The 23,378-nt window shown below is 40.0% G+C and overlaps 2 protein-coding genes across 3 annotated transcripts; both read right to left on the bottom strand.

Annotated features, from left to right (window-relative positions):
* Positions 1-393: 393 nt before the first annotated feature.
* On the bottom strand, positions 394-13,065 carry bod1l1 (biorientation of chromosomes in cell division 1-like 1). The gene is made up of 30 exons (XM_084549615.1): positions 12,835-13,065; positions 11,859-11,983; positions 11,567-11,757; positions 10,874-11,365; positions 10,636-10,785; positions 10,363-10,529; positions 10,139-10,235; positions 9,338-9,464; positions 9,192-9,252; positions 7,160-9,095; positions 6,991-7,061; positions 6,707-6,824; positions 5,949-6,065; positions 5,827-5,870; positions 5,686-5,737; positions 5,532-5,596; positions 5,355-5,430; positions 4,962-5,020; positions 4,803-4,878; positions 4,479-4,525; positions 4,127-4,295; positions 3,903-3,982; positions 3,631-3,751; positions 3,456-3,508; positions 3,243-3,318; positions 3,017-3,096; positions 2,770-2,866; positions 2,316-2,457; positions 1,982-2,053; positions 394-1,379 (listed from the first exon to the last, which is right to left on the bottom strand). Exons 1-30 carry the CDS (start codon positions 12,949-12,951, stop codon positions 1,256-1,258), a joined length of 5,202 nt encoding a protein of 1,733 aa, XP_084405741.1. The 5' UTR covers positions 12,952-13,065; the 3' UTR covers positions 394-1,255.
* A 4,851-nt stretch (positions 13,066-17,916) lies between these two features.
* Positions 17,917-23,308, bottom strand: aurkb (aurora kinase B). Of its 2 annotated transcripts, XM_084550179.1 has the most exons (9): positions 23,179-23,306; positions 22,087-22,125; positions 21,825-21,888; positions 21,710-21,743; positions 21,444-21,632; positions 20,826-20,964; positions 20,589-20,737; positions 20,291-20,465; positions 17,917-18,600 (listed from the first exon to the last, which is right to left on the bottom strand). In XM_084550179.1, exons 1-9 carry the CDS (start codon positions 23,182-23,184, stop codon positions 18,427-18,429), a joined length of 969 nt encoding a protein of 322 aa, XP_084406305.1. In that variant the 5' UTR covers positions 23,185-23,306; the 3' UTR covers positions 17,917-18,426. The 2 variants fall into 2 exon arrangements, with proteins under 2 accessions (XP_084406305.1, XP_084406304.1); XM_084550178.1 differs by having other exon boundaries at positions 22,087-23,308.
* Positions 23,309-23,378: the final 70 nt, after the last annotated feature.

Genomic DNA, 23,378 nt, shown 5'->3' with positions numbered 1-23,378 from the left:
GGTGGAATATTTCACTCTGAGTTTGTCAGTTTTATCCCCCATTAGCAAGCAGGAATGTTCTCTGCTCTTCTCCACGCTGTGAGGTGATTGGTTAATGTCTTGGGCTATTTACACATCACAGACAGCACATCCATTTAGGAAACAGGGCAGATAACGTTTAAGACATAATAAGGGCGAATTAACACAAGGCTGTGTATTCTGCTAATCGTTTCAGTGTAAAAAACGTTAAGAGGCACAGAAGCAACGTGGTTTGGATCTTTAGCAGCTTCAGCAGCAAAGAAAATCTACTTAACTATCACCTCACTATTGAGGTAATAGTGAGTAAAACCTGCCGATATATTGATTAAGCCTGGAATTAATGCAAGATAAAAAAAAAAACTGAATGTTCAGTGCTTGTATAAGCCCAAAAAGGAAACAAAGAATGTATTTCAGTGAAGAGATGCACAACAATGTATTTAAAATGCTTTGTTTACATTCACAGAATGAACGCAAACATAGAAATTAAGATGATGGACCACAACCTAAAGTAATTTCTTTCTCAATACCATAAAAAAGGAGCAATATTCAGTATTTTTACATTCATGAAACAAATATCAGCTAACTCTATAACATTAAAAATAACTAGATTACCTTTATTTAACCAGTAAGAAGCAGTACGTGTTGTTAGAAATGAATATTGAGTTCATAGTTTTTGTTTTCTGTGACCAATACTGTTATTTCTTTTGAGAAATATATCTGTAAAAAATTCCCATGCCTGCCGAGTATAAAAAAAGCTGGAGGGAAAACGTCCCCTTTCATTCACAGAATGAATATTCAATAATAAAAATCACAACGAAGGCTTCACAGTGCATTCTATGTACATATGTAACAGTGAGACACAATCTCTGCTGACCAACAGTTCATTCCAATTCGCCCGCTTTATCTCAAATGACGACTCGACGGCACATTAGGCCTTTGATTGGCCTCAAATACTCGGGTTCAATGCGCATTACCGAATAAACCAAGGAATGATGAAGCCTGATTCGAACCATATGGGCACAGAGCGGCAGAAGCTATTCTGGGGGATTCTTACACAGATCCACAGGTTTACACTCGACCATCAGAGGAGAGTGTTTAATACTATCCAGAGTTTTTCAATATCTGCAGTCAGTGAAGCAGAAACAGCTGTTTGTGTTAACGGACTGTAGAGGCTCTTTGAATGTGGAGTGTAAAAACAACACTGCTGGGGCAAACCATTCCACCGCTGTCAGAGAGCTTAGCGCTTGGCTCTCTTGGAAGGGGGCTCCTCTGATTTCTGTCCTCCCCTTGTTCGCACCGCAGGAGGGCTGGCCTCCCGTTTGCGGCCCCCCTTCGCCACTGCTGCCTGGCCCCTCGTCCCGCTGCAGGAGGGAAACAAGGAACAAGTGTCGGTCCATTTGTCTAAGTGGCAAGTTCGTGATAACTGAAAAGATATTTGTGAAAAAAGTTGCAGCAAAGACTTGAGCTTGTCTACATAACCCTTGGATTTTTAAAAACTGAGACGGAGGCAGATTTCTAAAACACGTGGTGAAAACACAATTTAAGATAAAGTAAAATAAAGATTTTAGAAAAAGAATCTGCTCTGAAACCGCAAATGTAATGGATGAAATAAAGAATGTATTAATAATATATAATATATATATATATATATATATATATATATATATATATATATAATAAATATATATTCTCAGTAACACTAACAGTTTTTTCAGATTTAAGTTACAGTAATAAATCATCAAACCTATTTGTGAAAAATGACTTATATGTCAATCAGTTTCTGTAGTTTTACTACAGCTGTTTAATATACCTTCTTTTAAATCTGTGAAAAGGTTGTATGATTTTTATTTTGGGAGCTAACAACTCTTAAAATACTTGGAGATTCTGACAAAACGTTTGGTAAAATGTTCTCTCCTGTTCAGTCCTGTTCTTATTCTGCTGAACCTCCTTCCGACAAACTCACCGTGTTCCAGCTGTGCTCTCCTCTTTACCGTTCTGTCGACTTGCCCGGGTGGAAGGTTTACTTGGCTTGTTTCTGAGGAACGGTAAAAGCAAATATGAAAAAACAGTTGTTGCCCAATGACTAAATAATATCTCTTTAATATGGTGTGACAGCCATGATGCTTTTTGGCGATTCAAGCTGCAAACAATCACATTAACATAATGAGATGCTCATTTATCACCACTAGAGCAGTAAAATAACCAAGTATAAATTGTTGGTTTTCTGACAACACAAGTTTCAATAGAGTTTAGATCATAGCTGTGTGCACTTGTTTACACTTGAACTCTTAAGTTACCTTTCAGCCTCCAGGCGAGATGCTAACCGTGTCGTAGCTCTGGTTGCAGTTCCTTTTTCCTCCTCTTCTTTGTCACCGTCCTCCTCTTCCTCTTCGTCATTCTGCTCAGCTTCTTTCTCGTCTGCCTTTTTGTCCTTTTTATCTGTGGGAAGATGACAAAAGGTTACAGCAACTAAGGGTTTGATGTTTCAAGTCCATCAAGCCAGTCCATCCATCATGTTTTCCTAAAGGTGAGTAGCCAGAGCAATTTAACTTTAGAATGTACAATAATTAACTTTCAGTCACTCATGCATGCTTGTCTTGCAATTAAAGTGGTGTAAATATTACAAGTATGCATTTAAATACTGATCAACAATAAATACAAAGCTTTACTTTGTTTTGCTCTTGTTTGGACACTCGTAAATTCTACGAAAAAATTCTGTTTTAATATGATACACGTTTTAAATCTCCTCACCTGAATCCTCTGTAGCTGCTGCCTTTGACGGCCGTCCCCTCCGAGCAGGTCTCTTTGGACTCGTTTCTTGGTCCTCTTGCTGTTGCTCCTCCTCAGCCTGGAGAGAAAACAAATACTTAAGTCTAATAGTATTGCATTTAAATAAAATAGTAAATGTGGCATATGTTGTTCGGCGGCATATGTCCTTAAACAGAGAATTACGACAGTATGTTTTCATACTGAACATTTTATTTCAATCCCAACCTACTTCATCTGGCTTCTTCTCACTGCTGCTCTCCTCTTTTACATCCTCAGGACCCTCTGACTGTATCACCGAAGGAGAACAGCCTGAAGCAAAGATAAATATAGATGCCATAATACTGAAGGAAACTCTTTTTACTTCCAACTCAGAAAATGTTTTTAAGACGTGGTAATTACACATCTGATCAGTTAGTCTAAGATCAGATGTTTGGAGTTTGTCTGCACTGTCTCACCACTGTCTTGGTCAGGCTGTTGGTTGCTTTGTTCCTGTCCATCGTTGTCCTTCACCTCCTCCTGAGTTTGGGTTTCCTGCAGGATAATATACATCGAGATACACAAATAAGAATGTGAATAAAGTCTGCTAAAGCAAAGCAGAACATGACAGTTTAATAATAATAATAATAATAATAATAATAATTAAAAAAAAAAAAAAAGACAAATCTGACCTCCGTAGATTCTTCCACTTCTTCAGATCTCTGTCTCTTCTCTGCTGGTTCACCTGGAAGTTAAATAAGACTCATCAATCTTATCTGCAGAAATACTGGCATTCTTGTGTATTTTAAGCCATTTAAAGAAAAAAGTACAGCGCGGTTATGTGATTTGCATTAAAAACAAACTCACATGTATCAGCAGTCTCTTTGGAGTCTGATCTTCCTGCACCTTCACTTTCCTCTGGACCAGGAGACGGCAGATTGACCTCACTTCCCTGCTGACAACTTTGATTTGGTTCCTTTTCAGCTCTCTAAAAAATGAAATATATAACAAGTTCTTAATATCTAGTACAGTCACCATTTGAGTTTTCAATGGTAATAAAGTGAAATAACTGACTACTTGCAAAGTTACATGACCGAAAAAGCAGTGCTGTTATATAGTCAGTGCTTTTCCTTATGTACCTCGTTGTCTTTCTCTGGTTTGAGTGATGAAGATTTATCAGCGCTGTCCTCAGCCTTGTTCTCATCCTTGTTCTGATTATCTGAAGGTTAAAAACAAAATGATAGCAATGTCAAAAAAAAAGAAAAAAACAGACTTGGATTTTCTGTATTACGTTATTCTGTAGTTATCAGCACTCTTACACATTAACCACAAACATTTAGCTAATTTAAAATGGTCTCCTTACCAGCTGTAACTTCTTTGGCTGCAGCTCCTGAACGTCTTCCTTTGTGGCTCGGAGTCTCCTCTGGTTTCTCCGGTTCTTTTGGTTGGTCCTTCTCTGCCTCCTCCGTGGTTCTGGAGGACCGTCCCCTGCGAGGTGTTTTGACTTCAACAGCCTTCTCCTGCTCAGTTTCCTGAAGATAAATAGTCTGTGAGCAAATCACTGTCTGACTCAAATAGAAAAATGTACATACAAAACTCACTTCCTATAAAAGAACTGTTGCTTTATGTATTTTTACAAATTTGAAATACCAAAATCAAATCACACAAAGACTTTTATTCATAAAGTATGTGTTAGATATGAAAAGAGCATTTACCTCAGCAGATATCTGCTCTTTGCGTTCTTTTTCGTCCTTCTCATCACCTGATGTGTATAAAAATACATTCAGCACATTATTTCATTTGACTGCTAGAATCATCTGTCAAAAGTCACACTAAGGCAGTTATTCATGAGCTGCTGACTGGACATTCATCAAGAAAGTGGTAGTATGTTAGTAACTCACTGAAACTATTTTAATGCAATAACTATTAATCTAATATCTTTAGCTACCTGATTAATAGTTTTTTTTAATAGTTTTTTTTTTTTAAATCAAACTGTTACAATCTTTAAATTGTGCAGAAATACATCTCAGCTGCTGTACCAGATTCTTTCACTGCTGTAGCTTTTTGACTAGACAGCTTTCGTTTGCGTCTTCCTCGTCCCTCTGTCTTCTCTTCCTACAAAACAAAAAAAGTCACAGTGTCAGCATAAAGATCAAATGTATCCACGTTTTGTTCACAAACATATTATTGGAAGGTACCTTTTCTGACAGGTCTGAGCCCTTCTCATCTTCCCGGCTGTCTGCACTGGAGACGTTACCTGAGAAATACATGTAAACACCACTGAGGGAGAATAACTGTACAAGGACCAACATCTATACTGGAGGAAACATATCATAAAAATAGCATCCTGTATTGTATGTATTTTAATGACTGATCACTGACGTCTATGTACATTGAATAGTTTTCCTGTATTTGTTCCTTTAAATAAACAATGACAAATGATGACAACATAAACTATACAAAAAACTTAATCTTCTGAATTCCATACTTGGCAGACTAGAAATATCTATATATAAATAACAGTGTGGATCATGATACAGATTAGACATGAGCAAAATCAACAAATGTGAATAAAAAGCCTCTTTACTCACTGATTTGTTTGACAAGTTTTGACTCAGGATCACTTTCTTTGGGCTCTTCAGTCTTGTCCGGAACATCAGTTTCCATCTGAAGAAAACGTAACCAATAATGTAATGTATGTAATCAAGATATATTAAATAGTAATTACAGAATCGTGACTTAAAAATGAACAATGGCTGAACGCTTACAGTTTCCGGATCACTTTTCTCTGTGGAGACACTTTCTTCCTCTGCTGTTTTACTCTCAGCTTCACCTAGTGGTGAAAAGAGGCACAGTTAAAAGTATTTAGATTGACTGAGTTCCTGTATTTCCCATCTATGGTTGTAAAGAGCAAGGACTTACTGTTATCTATTTCCATCCTGGCCTGGTTCTCCTCACCTATGTCCTCCTCCCTCTATAGTTAAAAATGAGATGACTGAGTTTTAGTGGCACAAAACAAAAACTGTTCAAATTTATTTCGGTGCAACATAAATCTGAACTCACCTGGTGGCTTGTTGTTGAGACTGAAGCCTCTGGCTCTGCTTGATCTTAATGAAATGATGCTGTGTTAATAATCAGATAAGATCATTGTATTCATTTTAGCAGCAAGGTTTTTTAGTTCTTACTTTGCTCACTGGGGATTTCTGAAACTTGTTCAGTTGTGTCAGGTACAACAGTCTCTGTGCTTTCCTCTGTGCTTCCTCTGGTCTCTTCTTCTGCTTCAGACACGGCCACATCAGCAGCTAAAACAATAAGTAATATATTATAAGGAGGAAACATAGCCACAAACTGAATAAACAACAGTTGCATGCACCCATCAGCCATAACATTATGGCAACTTTACTATTCCTTCCTTCCTATAGTGCAGGTCTTCTTTTGCCGCCAAAACAACCTTGACCTGTCGAGCCATGGACTCCACTTGACCTCTGAACTTGAGTTGTGGTATCTGGCACCAAGACATTAGCAGCAGATCCTTTAAGTCCTGCAAGTTGCGAGTTGGGGCCTCCATGGACCGGACTTGTTTGCCCAGCACATCCCACAGATACTTGCATTGAATCACATGTACTAACCACTGCTGACTGGGAACACCACACATGCGCTCCAGTTTTGGAGATGATCTGACCCAGTCATCTGGCCATCTCAATCTGGCCCTTAACAAAATTACTCAAATATTTCATGTTAGAATCATTTTTCCTGCTTCTAACATCAACTTTAAGAAATAAAGGTTCACTTGGTACTTGATATATTCCACCCACTGATAACCAGATAATCAGTATTATTCATTTCACCTGTGAGACACACATAATGTTATGACTGACTGTTGATATTGTAAATCAAAAAGATGCAGCAGTTTGCGAATATACAAGGAAATTATAAAGTATACCTTCTTCAACTGGTGCTGCCAATTCCTCGTCTGGCTGAGTGTCGGGAGGAATTTCTGAGCTTTTCGTTTCTTCTTCATCTAAAGGAGTCTGACTGTTACTTGAGGCAGTGTCGTTCTCCTGTTATAAAGACAGGACAATGATTATCCACTGGAGAATAACACATTGGTAAATGTCAATTCTTTGTTTGTTTTAATATATTTTGATCAGCAAGAAAATCCCAGACATATGTATTATGTCCATAGACGTGACAAACACATTTTAACAATACAAACGTGACATGTACCTGTGGAGGAAGCGTCTCTGAAGTTTCACTCTGTGATGTGTCCACTTTTCTGTCCGAGCTTTCAGACTCGTCTGTAAATAGAAGCAACCCAAGTTGTTTTTTTGTTGTTGTTTTTTTTAAATAATAGAAACTCTCTGATTATTTAAACATTTAGCTATTTTCCACAAACCTGCAATGTCTGTATTTTTATCCTCAAGCTCAGCAGTTTGTTGAGGTGAAACTGGTGATGGCTCAGTGGCTGTGAACTCCTCAGTTTCAGCAGCTGTGAACGCCTCAGTTTCAGCAGCTGTCTCCACTTCCATAGGAGGAATCTGCTGCTCCCCTTCAGCTGCAGGGGTTTCCATCAGTTGTGGGGAGGACGGATCCACCACCGATTCCTCCCTTGTGTCTTGACAAATTAAGCTGGAAGACACTGTACTATCAGGATCCATGGAGAGCAGCGTCAGAGCTGCTTCTTTCATCTTCATTTCAGCCTCTTGAAGCTCCATCTCAGGGGTTACGTCCTCTTGAAGGTTCTCAGGTGGAAGTCTTGCCTCTTGAAGGTCCATTTCAGGTGTCACATCCTCTGGAACGCTCTCAGGTGGAAGTCTTGCCTCTGCTGAAGTGCAGACGTCCATAAGCGTGAGCAGGGCATCGGCCTCAGCCGGCACAGCTGGCATCTCACTGAGCCGGGACTCTGTCTCACCTTCAGGTGGCTCAGGGGTGATGTCACTTAAAGCATCGCAGGTGTCGTCTGAGAAGGAGGTGGTGATGGTGGTGGTGACGGGTTCAGAGTCTGTGCTCGTGTCTTGGAGAAGAGGTTGTTTCTTTGGTGGCTCGTCTGTCTCAAGGCTCAAAGAAGAAACTGAAGACTTTGAGGATTTATCTGACTTATCCAATTTGTCTTCTTTTGGTGCTTTCTTCTCTTCCTGGCTGTCATCTTTCTTTTCTGAAACTTTCTCTTTCTTCTCCAGTTTTTTCTTTGCAGTTTTAATATCCAATTTCTCATGTGAAGGTTCTTCAGACAGTTTCCGCTGTTCTTTAACATTTGTCTCTTTTTTCTTCTCCTTTGTTGCTTCAGGTTTGGAGATACATGCACCTGCTGCACTTTTGACTTCTGGACTCTGAACTTTCTTTTCCGTCTTTGCTGACAAAGGAGTCTTTGCCTCCTCTTTGGATTTAGATTTAGATTTTTCAAGGATTCTTCCCTTTTCTGTTGGCTTAACCCTTTTTGGATCTTTGTCTGTTTCAGAGCTCAGCTTGTTCACCTTCTGGCTGTCTTGATCTGCTTTGGTCTTCTCCTTCTCACTGTCTTTATTATCGGTCTTAGACTTGGGTTTGTCTCCTGGCCTGTCCTCAGTGTGACTCTTCGACCTTTTCAGGATTTCCTTGGAGTGTTTATCTTTCTTCTTGCTGCTGTCTGAGCCAGGTTCCATGTCAGACCGATCCTCGGAGGAGCCTCCAGAATCTGGGCGAAGCAGCGGTTTGGAATCACTTTTAGGTTTCTCTCCTTTGGCCTTTTCTTTTTCTTTGATTTTATCTTTCTCCTTTTCCCTGCTCTTATCCTTCTCCTTGTCCTTTTCTGCTTTGACAGTCTCTGCAGATACAGCCTTTACCTTCTTGGCATCTTTAGAGCCTCCCTCTTCAGCAACACTTTCACACATAGACACCTTTCCTTCTCTTGCACTGCTTGCCATCTTCTTCTCACTTTTAACTTTAGGCTTCTTATCACCTTTCTCTTCAGAAGAGACTTTACCAGCCATACCTTCTTTCTGCTGAGATTCATCTGCCTGATGTTCGGATTTTTTCTCCAGCTTTTGTTTGAGCTTTGCACGTTCATCGGACAAGCTGCGCTCTTTGTCTTTGCGTTCTTTAGAGTGAAGCTCTTTGCGTGATAAACGGTCAAACTTCCCAACTGAACGTTGTTTGAGAGCCTCTTGGGAGCCTTGCTCCAAGTCCAAGATAAAGGAGTGTGTCCGGCCTTTGTCACACAGCTTCTTCGTGTCATTGGAATCTTCTGAGACACTGCCGCTCATTCGCCGGTGCCTCTCATCAGAAGATGCCGATTCTGACATGTGTCTGATCAGTTTAGGTTGTGTGGTCTTTGAAGGGGCAGTTTTCACTTCCTAAATTAAAAATAACAAAACACAACAATGTTTGTTACAATCCAAGGAAAAACCTGCTGCTTGAAATCTGCTTTATTCACATCAGCTTTGACATACTGCTTTCTTGTGCATGTCCGCTGGGTCTCCTTTTTTCTTGCTTGAAGCATCTCCCTCTTTCCTAAAAGGGCGCACATGCAAAAATATCTAAACATCTGATGGTGATTAGCAGCTGCTGCATGAATTTATTTTGTAGGATGACACACCTTGAATCTAGTTTCCTCCTCCTGCTGAGAGCCATTTTTTTCTCCAGAACTTTCCTCTCTTTGCGGGCCTCTTTGGCTCTGGGGCCATCCTGCCCGGCAGAGTCTCCACTCTTTTGTTTTTTGTGCTCTGCGACAGACATTAAGTAAAAGGTAAATGATGTGACAGTTAAGAGCACAAAATAAAAACTTGCTACATTTCCACCAATAAACTAACAATAAAAATGCCTCATGTAACCACCTCATTCAGAACAGATTGGCCCAATCAGAGGGAATTTTAAAATCAGACTGTGTAAACAGCAGGGATAAAAACATGGAAGTAGCAAAACAACCAGTTGTTCAAACAAGTGTTTAAAAAGATAAACAAAGCCAGAATCACTATGGAAAGACCTTTTGAAAATATGATTCCATCTTGATCAGTTTGCCAGATTTGAAACCCGCAGGGGATAGACATAAAATAAACACAGCCCACAAGACTGAAAAAAGTGGGCATTCCCTTATAACATCTGAGCACATTTAAGTACACACATTTTGCTCTTGTTTTTGCCCCATGAAACCCAACAATCTTGTGCAAACTCTATTGCGCTCACACAGGTTTCTAACAATTGTGACTGTCGTAAATGAATCAAGGAGGAAGATGATCACGTTGCACTTCAACCCAAACTTCAACTCATTCAATCATTTTGGTTGCTGTACTCAGACAAAATAACGTGCAACATGTCCCTACTCTTATGGTGTATGCAGCAAGAAGGAACATGAAGACAAACACAAAGATGAAACACTGAAGACAAATTCAAGTACAACCTTGTTCTTCTGCCTGCACTGCTTTCTGTTTACGTTTCTCCTCCATCCGCTCTCTGTTCTGTTGTCTCTTAAGCAGCCTTTCCTCTTTGTCCTTTGCCTGTGAGAACAGTTTGTTCCATATACATAATTTACAATACATCTTCATTGCGTTATAGTTCATTAAGTTTTCATTTGTCTGCCGATATAAATCTCTGCTTTAAGCTGTATAAAGATAATTGACTCACCGCAGATCTGCGACGTTCCTCCACAGTGATCTCATCATCCGAGTCGCTATAGTAACGGGAGTAGAGGAAGGGTTTGTGAACATAGGCCTTGCGGCGAGGTTTCCGCTCTTTGTCTTCATCTGCAGTGTCTCCACCATCATGTCTGTTTTCTGCTCCCTCGCCTTCATCTTGTGGAATAAGAATACGCACACACAAAAATACATCAACTCCATCATCCAGAGAAAACTGGTCCAACCAAATCTGTTGTGGAAACATTATTCTGCTGTCACAGACCATCTGGTGGAAGCTCCCCTTCTTCAGAAGAATCAGATGCCAGAGCGTCATTCTCACTTTCCCCCTCAAATGATGACAGGTCGCTGGTGTGGACAGAGCTCACTGTGATGTCGCTCAGGGCGTCCAGGTCAGAGTCCTCCAAAGAGTATTCTGTAGCACAAACACACGTCAGGTTTGACTTTTTGGTTATTTTTCATTGGAAATCATTTGGAAAAACACAAAGGATACAGCAGCTCACCTTCTTTTATCCTTTCTCTGGCTTTCTGCTTGGCCTGGCTCGTAGATTTCAGTTGATCATCCTCGTGTTTCTCTTCTGTTTGTTTTCCAGCAGTTTTGCTCACAGGTTTGTCTTTCTCCTCCTCTGTTTTCCCCTGAGCTCCTAAGTCCTCTGCTTCCATTTTCACCTCCTCTGTTAACTCCTCCTTCCCCAGATCCATTTGTTCCTGTGGGTCCTCTGTCTGGACCTCTAATGCCTCCACTCCTGTTGCGAGTTTGGCTTCCTCCGTGTCTTCAAATGGCTTCCCGTCTAAGAGACTGTCACATTCATCAACACTCATGTCCAGCTCGCCCTCCTCCATCTGCTGCATGGGGTCATCCGAAGCTTGGCCTTTACGTCCTCTTTCAGTTACTGAACTGGCCCTGACACTGGCCTCCTGGTTGAGAGTAGTTATGGTGTCCAGGATGGACATGGCGCTGCTGGCTGCAGTGGTAGATGGAGTTGATGATGAAGCTGTAAAGAAAGCAAACACATATTTCCCAAAATCAGAAACTATTCAATCATATTATATTAAATATTTTACAAGGAGACACGTGCATCCTGATTGCCATATGAAGAAGGAAATTAATTATCCTCCTTTAGAAGTCATAATGACAAAAAGCAAAGAATCAAACATGGCAGTCGCTCCTGACAAAAGGGTGAAATAATGCGTACCTTGCTCGGGAATGCTGGTGTCTGGTTTGGTCTCTGTTAGAGGCATAGGGGCTGGTGGCTCCTCAGAGCAGCTGCCAGGTGACAGAAATTCACGGACTACCCTCTCCACCTGCGGTCTAAAGATATGGTTGATTTTGGGATCCACCACCTGGGCCACAATCCTGTCCACTCCCTGCTCCAGCATGCCGGATCTAGGAAACACAGATTGCTGTAAGGTTAAGTAACTTCCACATACAGTTAGGTACAGAGAGTGAGTGGGTGACAGGACATAATGTGGAAAAAAGACACTCACTGAAGGACAAGCTGCCGGATGTTGTTTCTCAACTGGTTTTTGTTCAAATGAGGGCTCCATGTGTGATTAGACAGATGATTAGAGACAAAGTTGTCCACTCGTTGCTTCAGATTCAAGTAGGCTGGCTGCAAAAGACAAAGACAGGATTACACATAGAAACAAAATAATAAAACAAATCTTAAATGGCTATAGTGGTGATAGGGCCCCACTGTAGGGCATCGCTACGTTTAGGGATTTAAAAAGAAGACCAGTTCGATGAAATATAAGATGATGCATTAACCAAATTCATTCAAGCAAGTTAATAGAACAAACTCAATTTGATTGTCCTCCACAATAATCCCATACTGAATAAAAATATTCCATATTTACTTATTTTTTGCATGAAGCCAATCAAAAACATCAGAGAGCACATTTTGTTACACAGCTGTAAACCAATAGATGTGGATTTCAAAAATTGTAAAAAGATAAGCAAATAAATCTCAGTTGTCATGTCTGTAGAATTTTTCAAAGTTGGTTTTATTTCCCTGAAGAAGAAATAAAGTAACTAACAAATACTTTTTAAAAAACATATATATTTAGTGTTATTTATTAAAACATTAAAAAAAAAAAAAAAAAAAATAGTGTAAAGTAATTTGAGACAATGTAATGTTAGCAGGTAAGATGGTAGGCCAAATACAAGCTTTGGGGATTTGGAGGTATATAAGATGTAGAAGTAATTATTTAGTAACAACAAGTTATCCATAATGGATATCAGTTCATTTTCTAGCCACAAACGGAAATAATAAACTAAGTCAACTGTACAGGACATGTTTACAACTGATAGCTTTGGTAAGCAAGATATAACCCCCAATGCCAGAAGTGCTCCAACAAAGATAGGGATAAAATACAGCGGGCAGTTATCCTGAACCAAACTCTACAAACTGAAATTCATAAATTTAAGATAACTATACGTAATGAAGATGCTCTCAGCCGTTACCTTTGTATCAACGTCTGCCAGACAGTCCCTCCTGAACTGGTCGAAGAGACCCTGTGTTTTCAAATGACTGACGATCATTGAGACCAGCTGCGGGTCTCCCGGTGGTAAACCCGCCATGTCTCAGTGTAGTTACTTTAAATTTGAACAATTAAGAGTAATTATTTTGACAACACATCAGGTAAATAACCAGCCTAAACACCCCAGTCGTCTGTTGTGCTCTGTGAAGTTCGAAGCGGCTCTGCCCCGGAAAGAATGGTAATAAATGTGAAAATAACCCGGAACAACTTCAAAGGCGGGGGTTTATCCTACCAAAATAAAAGCTTTGAGTCTATATCAAATTAAAAACCGTTAGAACATGTTGCTAATACAGAATCAGTATCAGATTTACTGCCACCTATGTTCACACATACAAGGAATTTGTCATGGTGTGTTTGGTACAATAAACAGTAAGAAAAAGAAGAGGGGGAGGAGAAAGACGACGACGAAGAAGAATGAAAGTAAAAACTTCAGCAATCGTTCGTTAAAGTTGTTCTTCTGCATATTGTAGAGCTGTTGAATTTTATTTAGTTAACTATACTCATGTTTTTTCAGACATCTTTAACCATCCTCACTCATATTAAATGGGACAGACTACAGTAGAAACTCAGTGTGACGATTCTTTGTGGCGCCCTCTAGCGGCTTGAGACAAAAACATGCTTTTCCGTGTGCTTTCAGATAAGGTTACGGTGCTTTAGGTAGTTTCATCAAATCGTGAAAACATTTTTATAGGCAATAGTAGCTTTCATTTGAACATAAAGAACAGATCGCAGGAACGCATGGGGACAAAATGTGCTGGCAGCGGTGGGATTCGAACCAAGACCCCCGAATAGATTGGAGCCTTAATCCCAAATGCCGAAGGATCGGCCTGGAAAATGTTGGACCAATGTTGGACGCGACAGCCAATCACGTTCGCAACTCCAACATTCGGCAGCCAAGCCGCTCCCCCAGCTCCAACATTTCCAACATTTGACCAATCACAGCGCAGAAATGTTGGCGCAGAGAAGGGGGCGGAAACTTTGCGCGACACCAGTGTCAGAAGGCTAGCAACCCATTCAAACTTTCTAAGCGAAGACTTATGAAGAAGAATATGGACACAGTGAGTATTTCTAAAGTAACATATATTACAGTGCCGAATGATCAAATCATTAGGAGTAAAAGTAGGCTACTGTCAGCAGTGTTGTCATGTTTGTTTTTCCGGCTTTTTACGCGGTCCTTTACGTGTTTGAATTTCCTGATAAATTACATTTGCTAATATTACCTAGTCATGGCAGTTTTGTGCTAAATCATAACAGTCGTTAATTAAACTGTTTATTTTTTGACGGTTTACATCTATGCAGTGAGTATTTAGACATGTACTAGAGTGACCTATCCTAGTGAGGTCAATGGCGTTGTTGGTCTGCTACTACTACTACTACTACTACTACTTCGTTATGGCAAAACTTTCCACAACGAAGGCTCTCTAGTCTCTGTATTTTATTTGGAGTATAATGACCCTGTAATATGATATATGTATGTATTAATATATACAGTGAGAGGAATGGGGCAGCAGATCTCTTTCATGAGGCTAAATTACATATAACACATTACATGAGTTATTCTGGTTTATGAATATAGCCAATAATATCTGAAAATTAAATTGTATTCCTGATATCAAAATGTGAATTAGTGGAATTCAGAAAGATTCAAGAGTATGGTTCAGAATCAGGTCCTTGTTCCTCTCCTCTCTTATGCCAAATCTAGGTTTTTCATAGTCACATAAAACTGGTCTGGCCTTTATGTTCATGCACTTATGTTGTTTTCATGCATTTAAATAATGTCCATGTGTATATATATTCAAAGGCGATGTCATCCAAAAAAAAAAAACAACCTCACAAGGCCATGGCAGACACAGAGTGGATGCCTTAGAGATTTGGCAGCGCTGGGGTCTGGCCTGCCACTGAGGGAAACAGGTCAGACCCCCGCCAAAAAAAGTGGTATGACCTGTATCAAAAGGTATGTATATATAAATTTTGTAATAAATTGTATAAGTTATAATGATGAGAAATAATTGTGTGAAATCCAGATCGAGAAGTGTCTAGGGACATTACTAAATGCACATGTGGATTCCACACTCAGAAGGTAATACTCGTCAGTTAGAAACTCAAGTATTGATGTGTGCTTCTGTATATCAGGGTCCACCCATTTCACCAGGCAGTAAGGTTTATAAGAAGCCACAACTGCTGAATCTGTTAATGATACTAACTGTTGAGTGTGTGCTAATCAAGCCTTCACAAACTAAATAGTGCCATGTCTTCTCCATCTTAAAGAAACAGCCAGCTGCTGCACCAGATGTTCCTCAAGCTTCCAGTGGTCCCACACGGCAACAAAGTCCAGCAGCCAGTGATACCAGGAGAAAATCGCCGTTGACATTGTCAGTGGTATTTGGATAGTTATTCACACTCACAAATTGATAATAATGATTTGACAATTGTTTGCGTTTATAGTTTGAAAATACATGCCACCGTCGTGATGTGGTCCTTTGCTTTATTGCCGTTCAGTTCAGCAAACCAAGATTTGGTGGCACGCATGTTGCAGCTGCAAAGCCAAATCTCAATCTGGCCAGAAAAATAACAAAAGTAAATAGTACTCACAAAAAAAAAATATTTTGAGTTTTTAATACAAATAACTTAGACCTTATACTTTACAGACACAAGTCACCGATCCAACAGGAGATGCCACCATTAGCTCTCCAGCCAGTATTGCTGCCCTGTAAGTCAAGACAAAAAACACAATACAATTTGAGTGTTTATATGTCAGGAAATAAAAAAAAAAAAAAACGATATTTTTTTAGAGAAGCTGAATGAAATAATTTGCAGTTTGATTGTGCTGTAAATCTGATTGCAACAAAAGTGAGTGTATTCTTTTCCATTTGCCTACAGGCTCCACCAGCCCCGGAGACACAATAGTACACCTCAGCACCTGTTCACAGTACCACAACAGAGTGTGCCACGGTCCGTGGCACACTGATATAACATTTCATTTTATACTGTCCAGAATATTATAGGTTTTAGTATTACATGTATCTGCCATCTCCTCCTCCACAGCTCCCAGCACCACAGCATTCAGCTCATCCAGCACTTGTCCCTCTTAGTCCTCTGTGACTCAAGTGGAAGATGTGGTAGGTATCAGTATGTTTACTTTAGAATATGTATTAATATAAGATATGATAATATAGGACTTTATTCATCCCTGTGGGGAAATTAGGGTGTTACAGCGACAGGGAACAATAGTGCAAGATACAAAAAGATACAAAAAATAGAATAAGGCAGACAAATATGTTATGGTACAAAAAATATTTACATATTGCATCAGGTTTTCAGAGAGAGTACTGTGAGCTCCTGTGCTGCAGAGCATCTCATCAGACACACAGCCATGAAGCCTCACATACTGAGGTCTGTTGGTGAGGCAATCGATGGTTCATGCAGTCAGCTGGCTGTTTACCCCTGCTCCCTCTAGTTTCCCCTTGAGCAGTGAGGGTTGTATTGTGACTCTCACAGTACTTCTGGGCTCCTCAAGGTGCAAAAGGGATCTGTGCAGCAGGTAGATGACAGCGTCATCCACCCCAATGCTCGGTTTGTAGGCAGGGGGTCCAGCTTCGGGCTCACAAGGGGTCCGAGGTGGTTCAGGATCAGCCTCTCCATGGTCTTCATCAGGTGAGATGTTAAAGCCACATGTCTGAAGTGGTTGGGCTCCCTAGGGTGTGTGATCTTATAGTATGAATATAAATATGAGTATAGCTCTTTATTATTTTTCAGTACATATTTACACAGTCCACAATCTCAATAAAATGTCATCAAAGTGTCTTAGCTGTAGTTGCACAGGCTGTTGAAGATGCAGCCACAGGAAGAACACCAGTACCTGCTGCCATAGAATACTGCAGGTCAGGCAAAGCAGAGGCAGAAAGCTTCATCCTATCAGCCCTTCATGCCGAAAGGACCAATAAAGAGGAAGCTGTTCACTCTCACCCCAGCACCAGGACCCTTTCTGGCACCTTAGGTTGTGCCACAGGCTGGAGTGATTCAGGTTTTTCTTCCTGTGGCAGCTGTCCAAAGAGGCCATATAAGCTCACGGTACAGGCATACCTGCAAACAGTGTGGGCAGTTTGGCACTACTGACTGGCCACAGTCAATACCATACCACAGAAGAAAATACACAAATTACGTAAAAAGAAATTGTAGTCAGGTATAAAGTATGTACTCCAAAGAATTATGTAACTAATTTGACAAGTTTATTAAAATGAAAATGTTTATATTTCTGACAAACGATCCAGAGGACAAGAACTCTAAGGTCACGGGTTTAAATCCTTCTGTGGGTAGTCCAAAATTCTGAAAAATATTAAAGTTTCATATTTGTAATCAAACAGCTGAAAATACATTCATTGGGACAAAAAGTTCAATTTCTGTCATTCTTTCCCTCATTTTTCCCTTTTCCCCTCATTTTCCGTCTGCCCCCTTCATCCCCTCTTTGATGAATGATTGTGTAAACGGTTAACTAACGGCTGCCATGTGCTTTCAGCTAAGGTTACGGTACCCTCGGTAGTTTCATCAAATCGTGAAAACATTTTTATAGGCGATAGTTGCTTTAATATGAACATAAAGAACAGAACGCTGATTTAAGGCTATGAGACTGTAAAGAACGCAGGGGGACAAAAGAAAAAAAAAAATAAACTCTGGCAGCGGTGGGATTCGAACCCACGCCCCCGAAGAGACTGGAGCCTTAATCCAGCGCCTTAGACCGCTCGGCCACGCTACCGGGTGTGCACGATGTTCACGAACGCCGAAAATAAACACAGTATGGTTTAGAGACTATTTTATGATTTATATCGGGTCCCTTCTTTTTGAGGATCTTTTTGAGCCCTTTTTGAGAGCTATAGGTTAGGTTAAAAATCTTAAATTTCCTCTGTGTGGTTCAAAATTCACAATGCATGCTCCAAAGTGTAACTTGAACACTTCATTCAACCCTCTACATGATTGATTACTCATTACATGTGTTTTTATAATATTTATTTGAAATTTGAAGTATAACTTGGGGAAAATAAAACACTTTCCATCTCAAGCCCCAAACACTTCCATCTCAAACTATATGAGAATGTGTAGTAGTATGTTGGTGTTGACATAGCTTGAAACAGGAAACAGTCCATTTTAAAAAGTTTCAGTAAAGGAAATACAATAAAAGCACAAACACCTCAAGACAATGACATCACACTGACTGTACAAAATAAAAAGAGGGTAATGCAAGTATACTAGACTAGGAAAAAGAATACTTGAATTATTTAGATTCCTCAAAAGAAGTGAAGCATTCGTCACAATTTCAGGTTCCAGCTCCTCAAATGCTGATCTTTATCATATATAATAATAAACAGTACCCTCTAATGTACACCCATTATAAAACGTGTCAAAATAACAGCAGTCTGAAGCCCATGGCAGTGAAACCATAACATGCTGGGCTAGAGTCTTTTGTGGAGGACAGATAAAAACTCCCTCAGAAGGAGGCGAGCACACTTGACAGGTGGGCTCAGGATTTTTTGGTTGGGCAGGTTGGAGGCAAGAGCCGGCGAGAGTTGGTGCGCACCCATGGGTGGTCGATGACGCTCTTAAGTGAGAGGCGATCCGTGGGGTTGTGGCGAAGCAGCTTGGAGACCAGGTCCCGTGCGCCGGAAGAGACGTTTGCAGGGAATGACAAATCAACCTGGAGAGGGTGAGATGGCATTAATTCATCAGCACAGTGACCACTGCAGTAAGAATGAAGACATCCTATATGATGGCAAATTACTTTCTTCAGCAAAACAATTCACAACAGTTCACACTGAGAGTAATTTTACAATCTTATACGAATTCTATTGATTGGGAATGGATTTTGCAGCTTAGGTTGTCACTTCAATGAACTACCATTATATTGTACCCTACACATACCACATATCAGAGAAGATTTAGTTGACAGGTTTGCTTAAAACACGGAACCATCGTCCGTCTGCTTTTGTTCCTTCCTCTGCTCAACTACTTTGTGGTCTTCTCAAGTTTTCATGAGTCATGAGTACTATGTTACCATACTCTTACATGACTAGCAGCAAAAACTACCAGACCCTTGTTTTAACTTTTGGTATAGCAATATGGGCAAAATGTGAATCTGCCACAACTGTTTTCAGATACCAGGACATTGAAGAATGCACCAGAGACAAAAGGGGAGAGTGGGAACACATCCGCAAAAGACCCTCAGGAAAAATTAGCAAACTATGGAGTCGTTTTGCACTATATCACACAGTAAAAGGAATCATAATGAAAAGAGGATGGCGTCTGCAACACAATAATGATCCTAAACACACCTGAAAAAACACAATGGACGACATCAAGCAGTGCAAAGACAAAGCTCTCACACAGTCCGACCTAAACATCACTAAAAATCTGTGGATAGACCTGCTTAAATTAGAATTTTGTGGCTTTTGGAAATAAGGGAACCTCTTACTCAAAAAGTAACAAAGGTTTTGACTGGGACATCTAAACTTTTATTTGCATAACAAACTGTTGTTTGCTTAACACCAACTAGGGGTTTTACTGAATAGCAGTGTTGCTGCTTTTAGCAGGAAGTCGACTAGTCGCCGATCACGTAACAACAACACGGACGCCTCCGAGAAGACAGGTGAGGACCTCAGTGGGTCGTTGCAGGCAACTAGCAGAAGATCATCATGTGTGTGGAAATATTTCACTTAAGATGAAACTCATTCTACCGTGACATGCAGAATATGTAAGTCAGTTATGAAGTACAACAAATGTACTACTGCAATGCACACTCATCTGAAAAGACATCCACTAACGCTAGCAGAGGAAAGGTCCAAATCCCCTCAACAGCAGTGAGTTAACAACTTCACCAAACTTCCTGCGGCAACAGAGAGAAGGATGCTGCACATCAACAATTTGTTGCTGACTTTCATTTTCTAAAGTTATTAGACCTTTAGCCGTTATACATGAAAAAATGATTCGGCTCTATATCACATTAGTTGACATTGTTGCCGTGTTTGTAGAGCGTGTTGTTTGTCCTTGATGACAAACAACACGCCACACGAGAGATGGGAGTTGTGGTTGAGTTGAGAGCGCCGTGTATTACAAGTGTCAGACTGACTGTGGTCATGGTGATGGGCTATAGCTGACAGTAGCCCGCATTCAAGCTTCAATAAAATTGCAGAAAAGCCTCCATAGCTTCTTTTGTGTGAGACGCTACAATATGTATTCAAGTCAAGAATATAGATTTCATTTTTGCAAAGCATTGCTTTCTACTGTGTTTATATGTGTGATGTCATCGACTAGTCAACGTCGACTTGACTTTCACCACACATTAGTTGACTTAAAAAAAAATCCGAAGTCGTTCAACCCCTAACACCAACCTTCATAATTCTTTTGTACGTTTCTGAATGGCTGGCACTTTCAAATGGAGGGTGGCCAACTAAGCACTCATAGCAGAGGACTCCGATGCACCACAAGTCCACCTTCTCACTGTGGGTGTTCCCCTCAACCATCTCTGGAGGGAGGTAGTCCAGTGTCCCGCACATAGTGCGACGTCTGGAAAGGTTTGAAAGAAAAGGTTAGCTCAGTAGCAGCAACAAAGAGGTTGATGTGAAAGCGTAGGACAGTAACCAGCTGTTAATAATAAAGCACAATACTGCAGAGGCTGTGATTACTCACCTTAGAGAAGGTGCATGGACAGACCAACCAAAATCAGCAATCTTCAGTTCCCCACGATAGCCCAGGAGCAGATTCTCTGGCTTGATGTCACGATGAATCACTTTCTTCTCATGGCAGTAGATAAGAGCATCAGAGATCTCCTCCATGTACTGGAAATTCAAATATGTTCGTATTAGATCACAACAACAGTATTTGCAATTACTCCCTAACATTTAACAAATTTGGTCCGGCTCTTACCGTGGCAGTACGCTGGTCATCAAATCTTCCACATCTCTGTAGCTCTTTGTACATTTCACCACGTGGGGCATACTCAAGCACTAAGAACACTCTGGTGCGGTCATGGAAGTAATTGTAGAAGCGCAGGATGTTGGGGTGCCTGAGGAAAAAACAGAGCATGTTGTTTGTTAATCTGCTGACAGTACTTCTAAAATGAAGCAATTTTAAATAAGCTGTGTTTCTCAGAATTTCTCAAACCCTTGTGTGAGTAAGAGTTTATAGATGTAGTATCTATAACACAGACCATTGAAAATATGACCATTTGATTTTGTATCTTGTACAAACATTTCCAGTAAAGTAACCATACATACTGAAAATAAGAAAGCAACTGCCTTTTAGTTAATCAGTTATTCAGCTCTAGCAGTACTGTCAATGTTTTGTTTCCTTATATAGAGGTGATACCAAGGTGCTTTAGTTGTAACACCAAGATTGAAATGTGCAGAGTTAATTCAAATAATTGTACAGAAACTTTGTGAGCAAGATACTTACATTGCACACAATGTGTACAGTACAGCAACTGTGGTAAATATAGTTAAACATAAAAACCAGAGAAGTGACAATAAAATGCAGCATACTAACTTGAGATGTGACTGAATCTCAATCTCCCTCCTGAGTTGATGCTCCACACCTTCCCTCTCCATTTGTGACTTGAACAGCACTTTAAGCGCCACAATTGCTTGCAGCTGCTTCACCCTTGCAAGGTAGACGTTGCCAAACTTGCCCCTTCCTAGCGGCCGACCGATGTCGAAGTCGTCAATAGTAACTTTCCTGTTATAAAGTAAAAAAAGATTACTCATAGAAATTTGAACCAAACAACATATACACAGCTGGAGGAGTAAACTTACTTTGAAACTAAACTGGAGGATGAGCCAACGGTGCCTAAAAATGACAATACAATCAAAACAGGCATATTTCCAGAGGTGTCTGAATGGTGTCTGTATGCTAAGAGAATGAAGTTACCTGCATCAGCTCGTGGCTTCATCTGAACACGCTGCGGGCCTGGCGGCATGTTTGGAGTTGCAAACTAATATCCACAGTAAACACACAAAATGCTTTACTTAGAATAACATTTACTGGGTTAAGTAACTCAATATCCAACAGAATGACAATCGTATTAAACACACCAGCATATTTTGTCTAAACATATCAGTCCATACTGAATCTGATATGCTGATTAATTCATTTTGGTAATTAAACACATTGGGAAACAATTACTACTTACCGGTCTTTGGAAAGCCCTGGGCTCATAATTTTCCTTATTCTGTACAGAAATACACAGAGTCAACATAAACTCGCTGCCAGTTTGAGTCACCATGCATCCCATATTATTTAGACTTATTTTTAGTTCAGATCATGTTAGTTGTTTTACACAATGGCTCATATCGAGCAGTAGAGGAAGCCGTCTCTAGGTTTATATAATCTCTAGGGTTTTACCAGCAAAGAGAAACTAAATTTTTGACTAAATTTGTGGTGTTGTGACTCCACTATTCTCCCTTTTTTATATTTACAGTGTCATTCACCCACATTTTCCTGGGAGAAATCAGGTATTTGGATTAGCTTTTTGACTGTCTACTTATCCTTATACATACATATGTTCATTAGATACACTAGTGAAAATTAATGGATTCTAACATAACAGACCTGCCCTAAATCTTAGCTTCATGGAGGTTATGGTATTATGCTATTATGGTTATGCTATGGTTCGTAGCACTATTGAACTGTATTGCGTTATGTCAACATGCGTTAATGTAGCCAACAGATGTTTTGGTGAAGTTGGACAGTTGTACAATTAATATTTATCTCTTCAATTTCAAATGTCATTACACCTTCACAGAAGCGGATAAAACTCAACATATGAGATACACTCTTTTGTAACACCATTATGTTATATTCGTTGGTGCAAATTCTTTCTAAAGATGCTGTAAAGTATAATATGAGGCTCATCTGATTGGGCGTGTTTGTTGGTATTAAAACGTTAAAATACTTTACTCAGACAATGAAACTGGCTCACTAGGCCACCGTTAAAGAAAGTTAATGTTAAAACATTTTCACCAAAGCTAGAGTTCCACACCATGGACTGGCATGGTTTAAATATAACCAATTCATGTGTAGATATTCTGACAACACGCATAAAAAAATTCGTTTTTACCTCAAGCTAACATTTCATGCTAGTTAGCAAAGGGGACTAGCAATGTTAGCTAATGCTGGCTAAAGTCTGCGTCAACATGATCAATGTATTCTGCGCTGAAATAAGTCATTCTCAACTGTTCCCCAATACAATTTCACTGTCAAAAAAATAAAATTGTCAAATTACCTGCATCTTTGTGAAGAATTTTGCTGTTAACGTTACAGCGTGGAGAGTCCAGTCTTTTTATTTAAAACTTCTTCCTCCGCCGCCAACGTTTTCAAAAAACCTGTCTTTGCGAACGTGATTGGTCGATGTGCTGGAGCAGAGGAGGCTCCCATTGGTCAAAATTGGAGCAACAGGAAGCGTATGATTGGTAAATACCGGAG

This window comes from Chelon labrosus (genome assembly GCF_963514085.1).
Source record: "Chelon labrosus genome assembly, chromosome: 8".
Classification (NCBI taxonomy): Eukaryota; Metazoa; Chordata; class Actinopteri; order Mugiliformes; family Mugilidae; genus Chelon; species Chelon labrosus.
Note: the sequence above shows the minus strand (reverse complement) of the source record. Positions and strands in the feature narration are given on the sequence as shown.

Excerpts from the sequence above, each read along its gene's own strand:
- bod1l1 (XM_084549615.1), bottom strand. The coding sequence starts at position 12,951 with ATGGCGGGTTTACCACCGGGAGACCCGCAGCTGGTCTCAATGATCGTC. Across the intron at positions 11,984-12,834 it reads TGGCAGACGTTGATACAAAG|CCAGCCTACTTGAATCTGAA; the intron begins GTAACGGCTGAG and ends TGTCTTTTGCAG. Across the intron at positions 10,530-10,635 it reads AGGGGAGCTTCCACCAGATG|ATGAAGGCGAGGGAGCAGAA; the intron begins GTCTGTGACAGC and ends TTATTCCACAAG.
- aurkb (XM_084550178.1), bottom strand. The coding sequence starts at position 22,188 with ATGGGATGCATGGTGACTCAAACTGGCAGCGAGTTTATGTTGACTCTG. Across the intron at positions 21,744-21,824 it reads GAAGCCACGAGCTGATGCAG|GCACCGTTGGCTCATCCTCC; the intron begins GTAACTTCATTC and ends TGTCATTTTTAG. Across the intron at positions 18,601-20,290 it reads CGTACAAAAGAATTATGAAG|GTTGATTTGTCATTCCCTGC; the intron begins GTTGGTGTTAGG and ends CACCCTCTCCAG.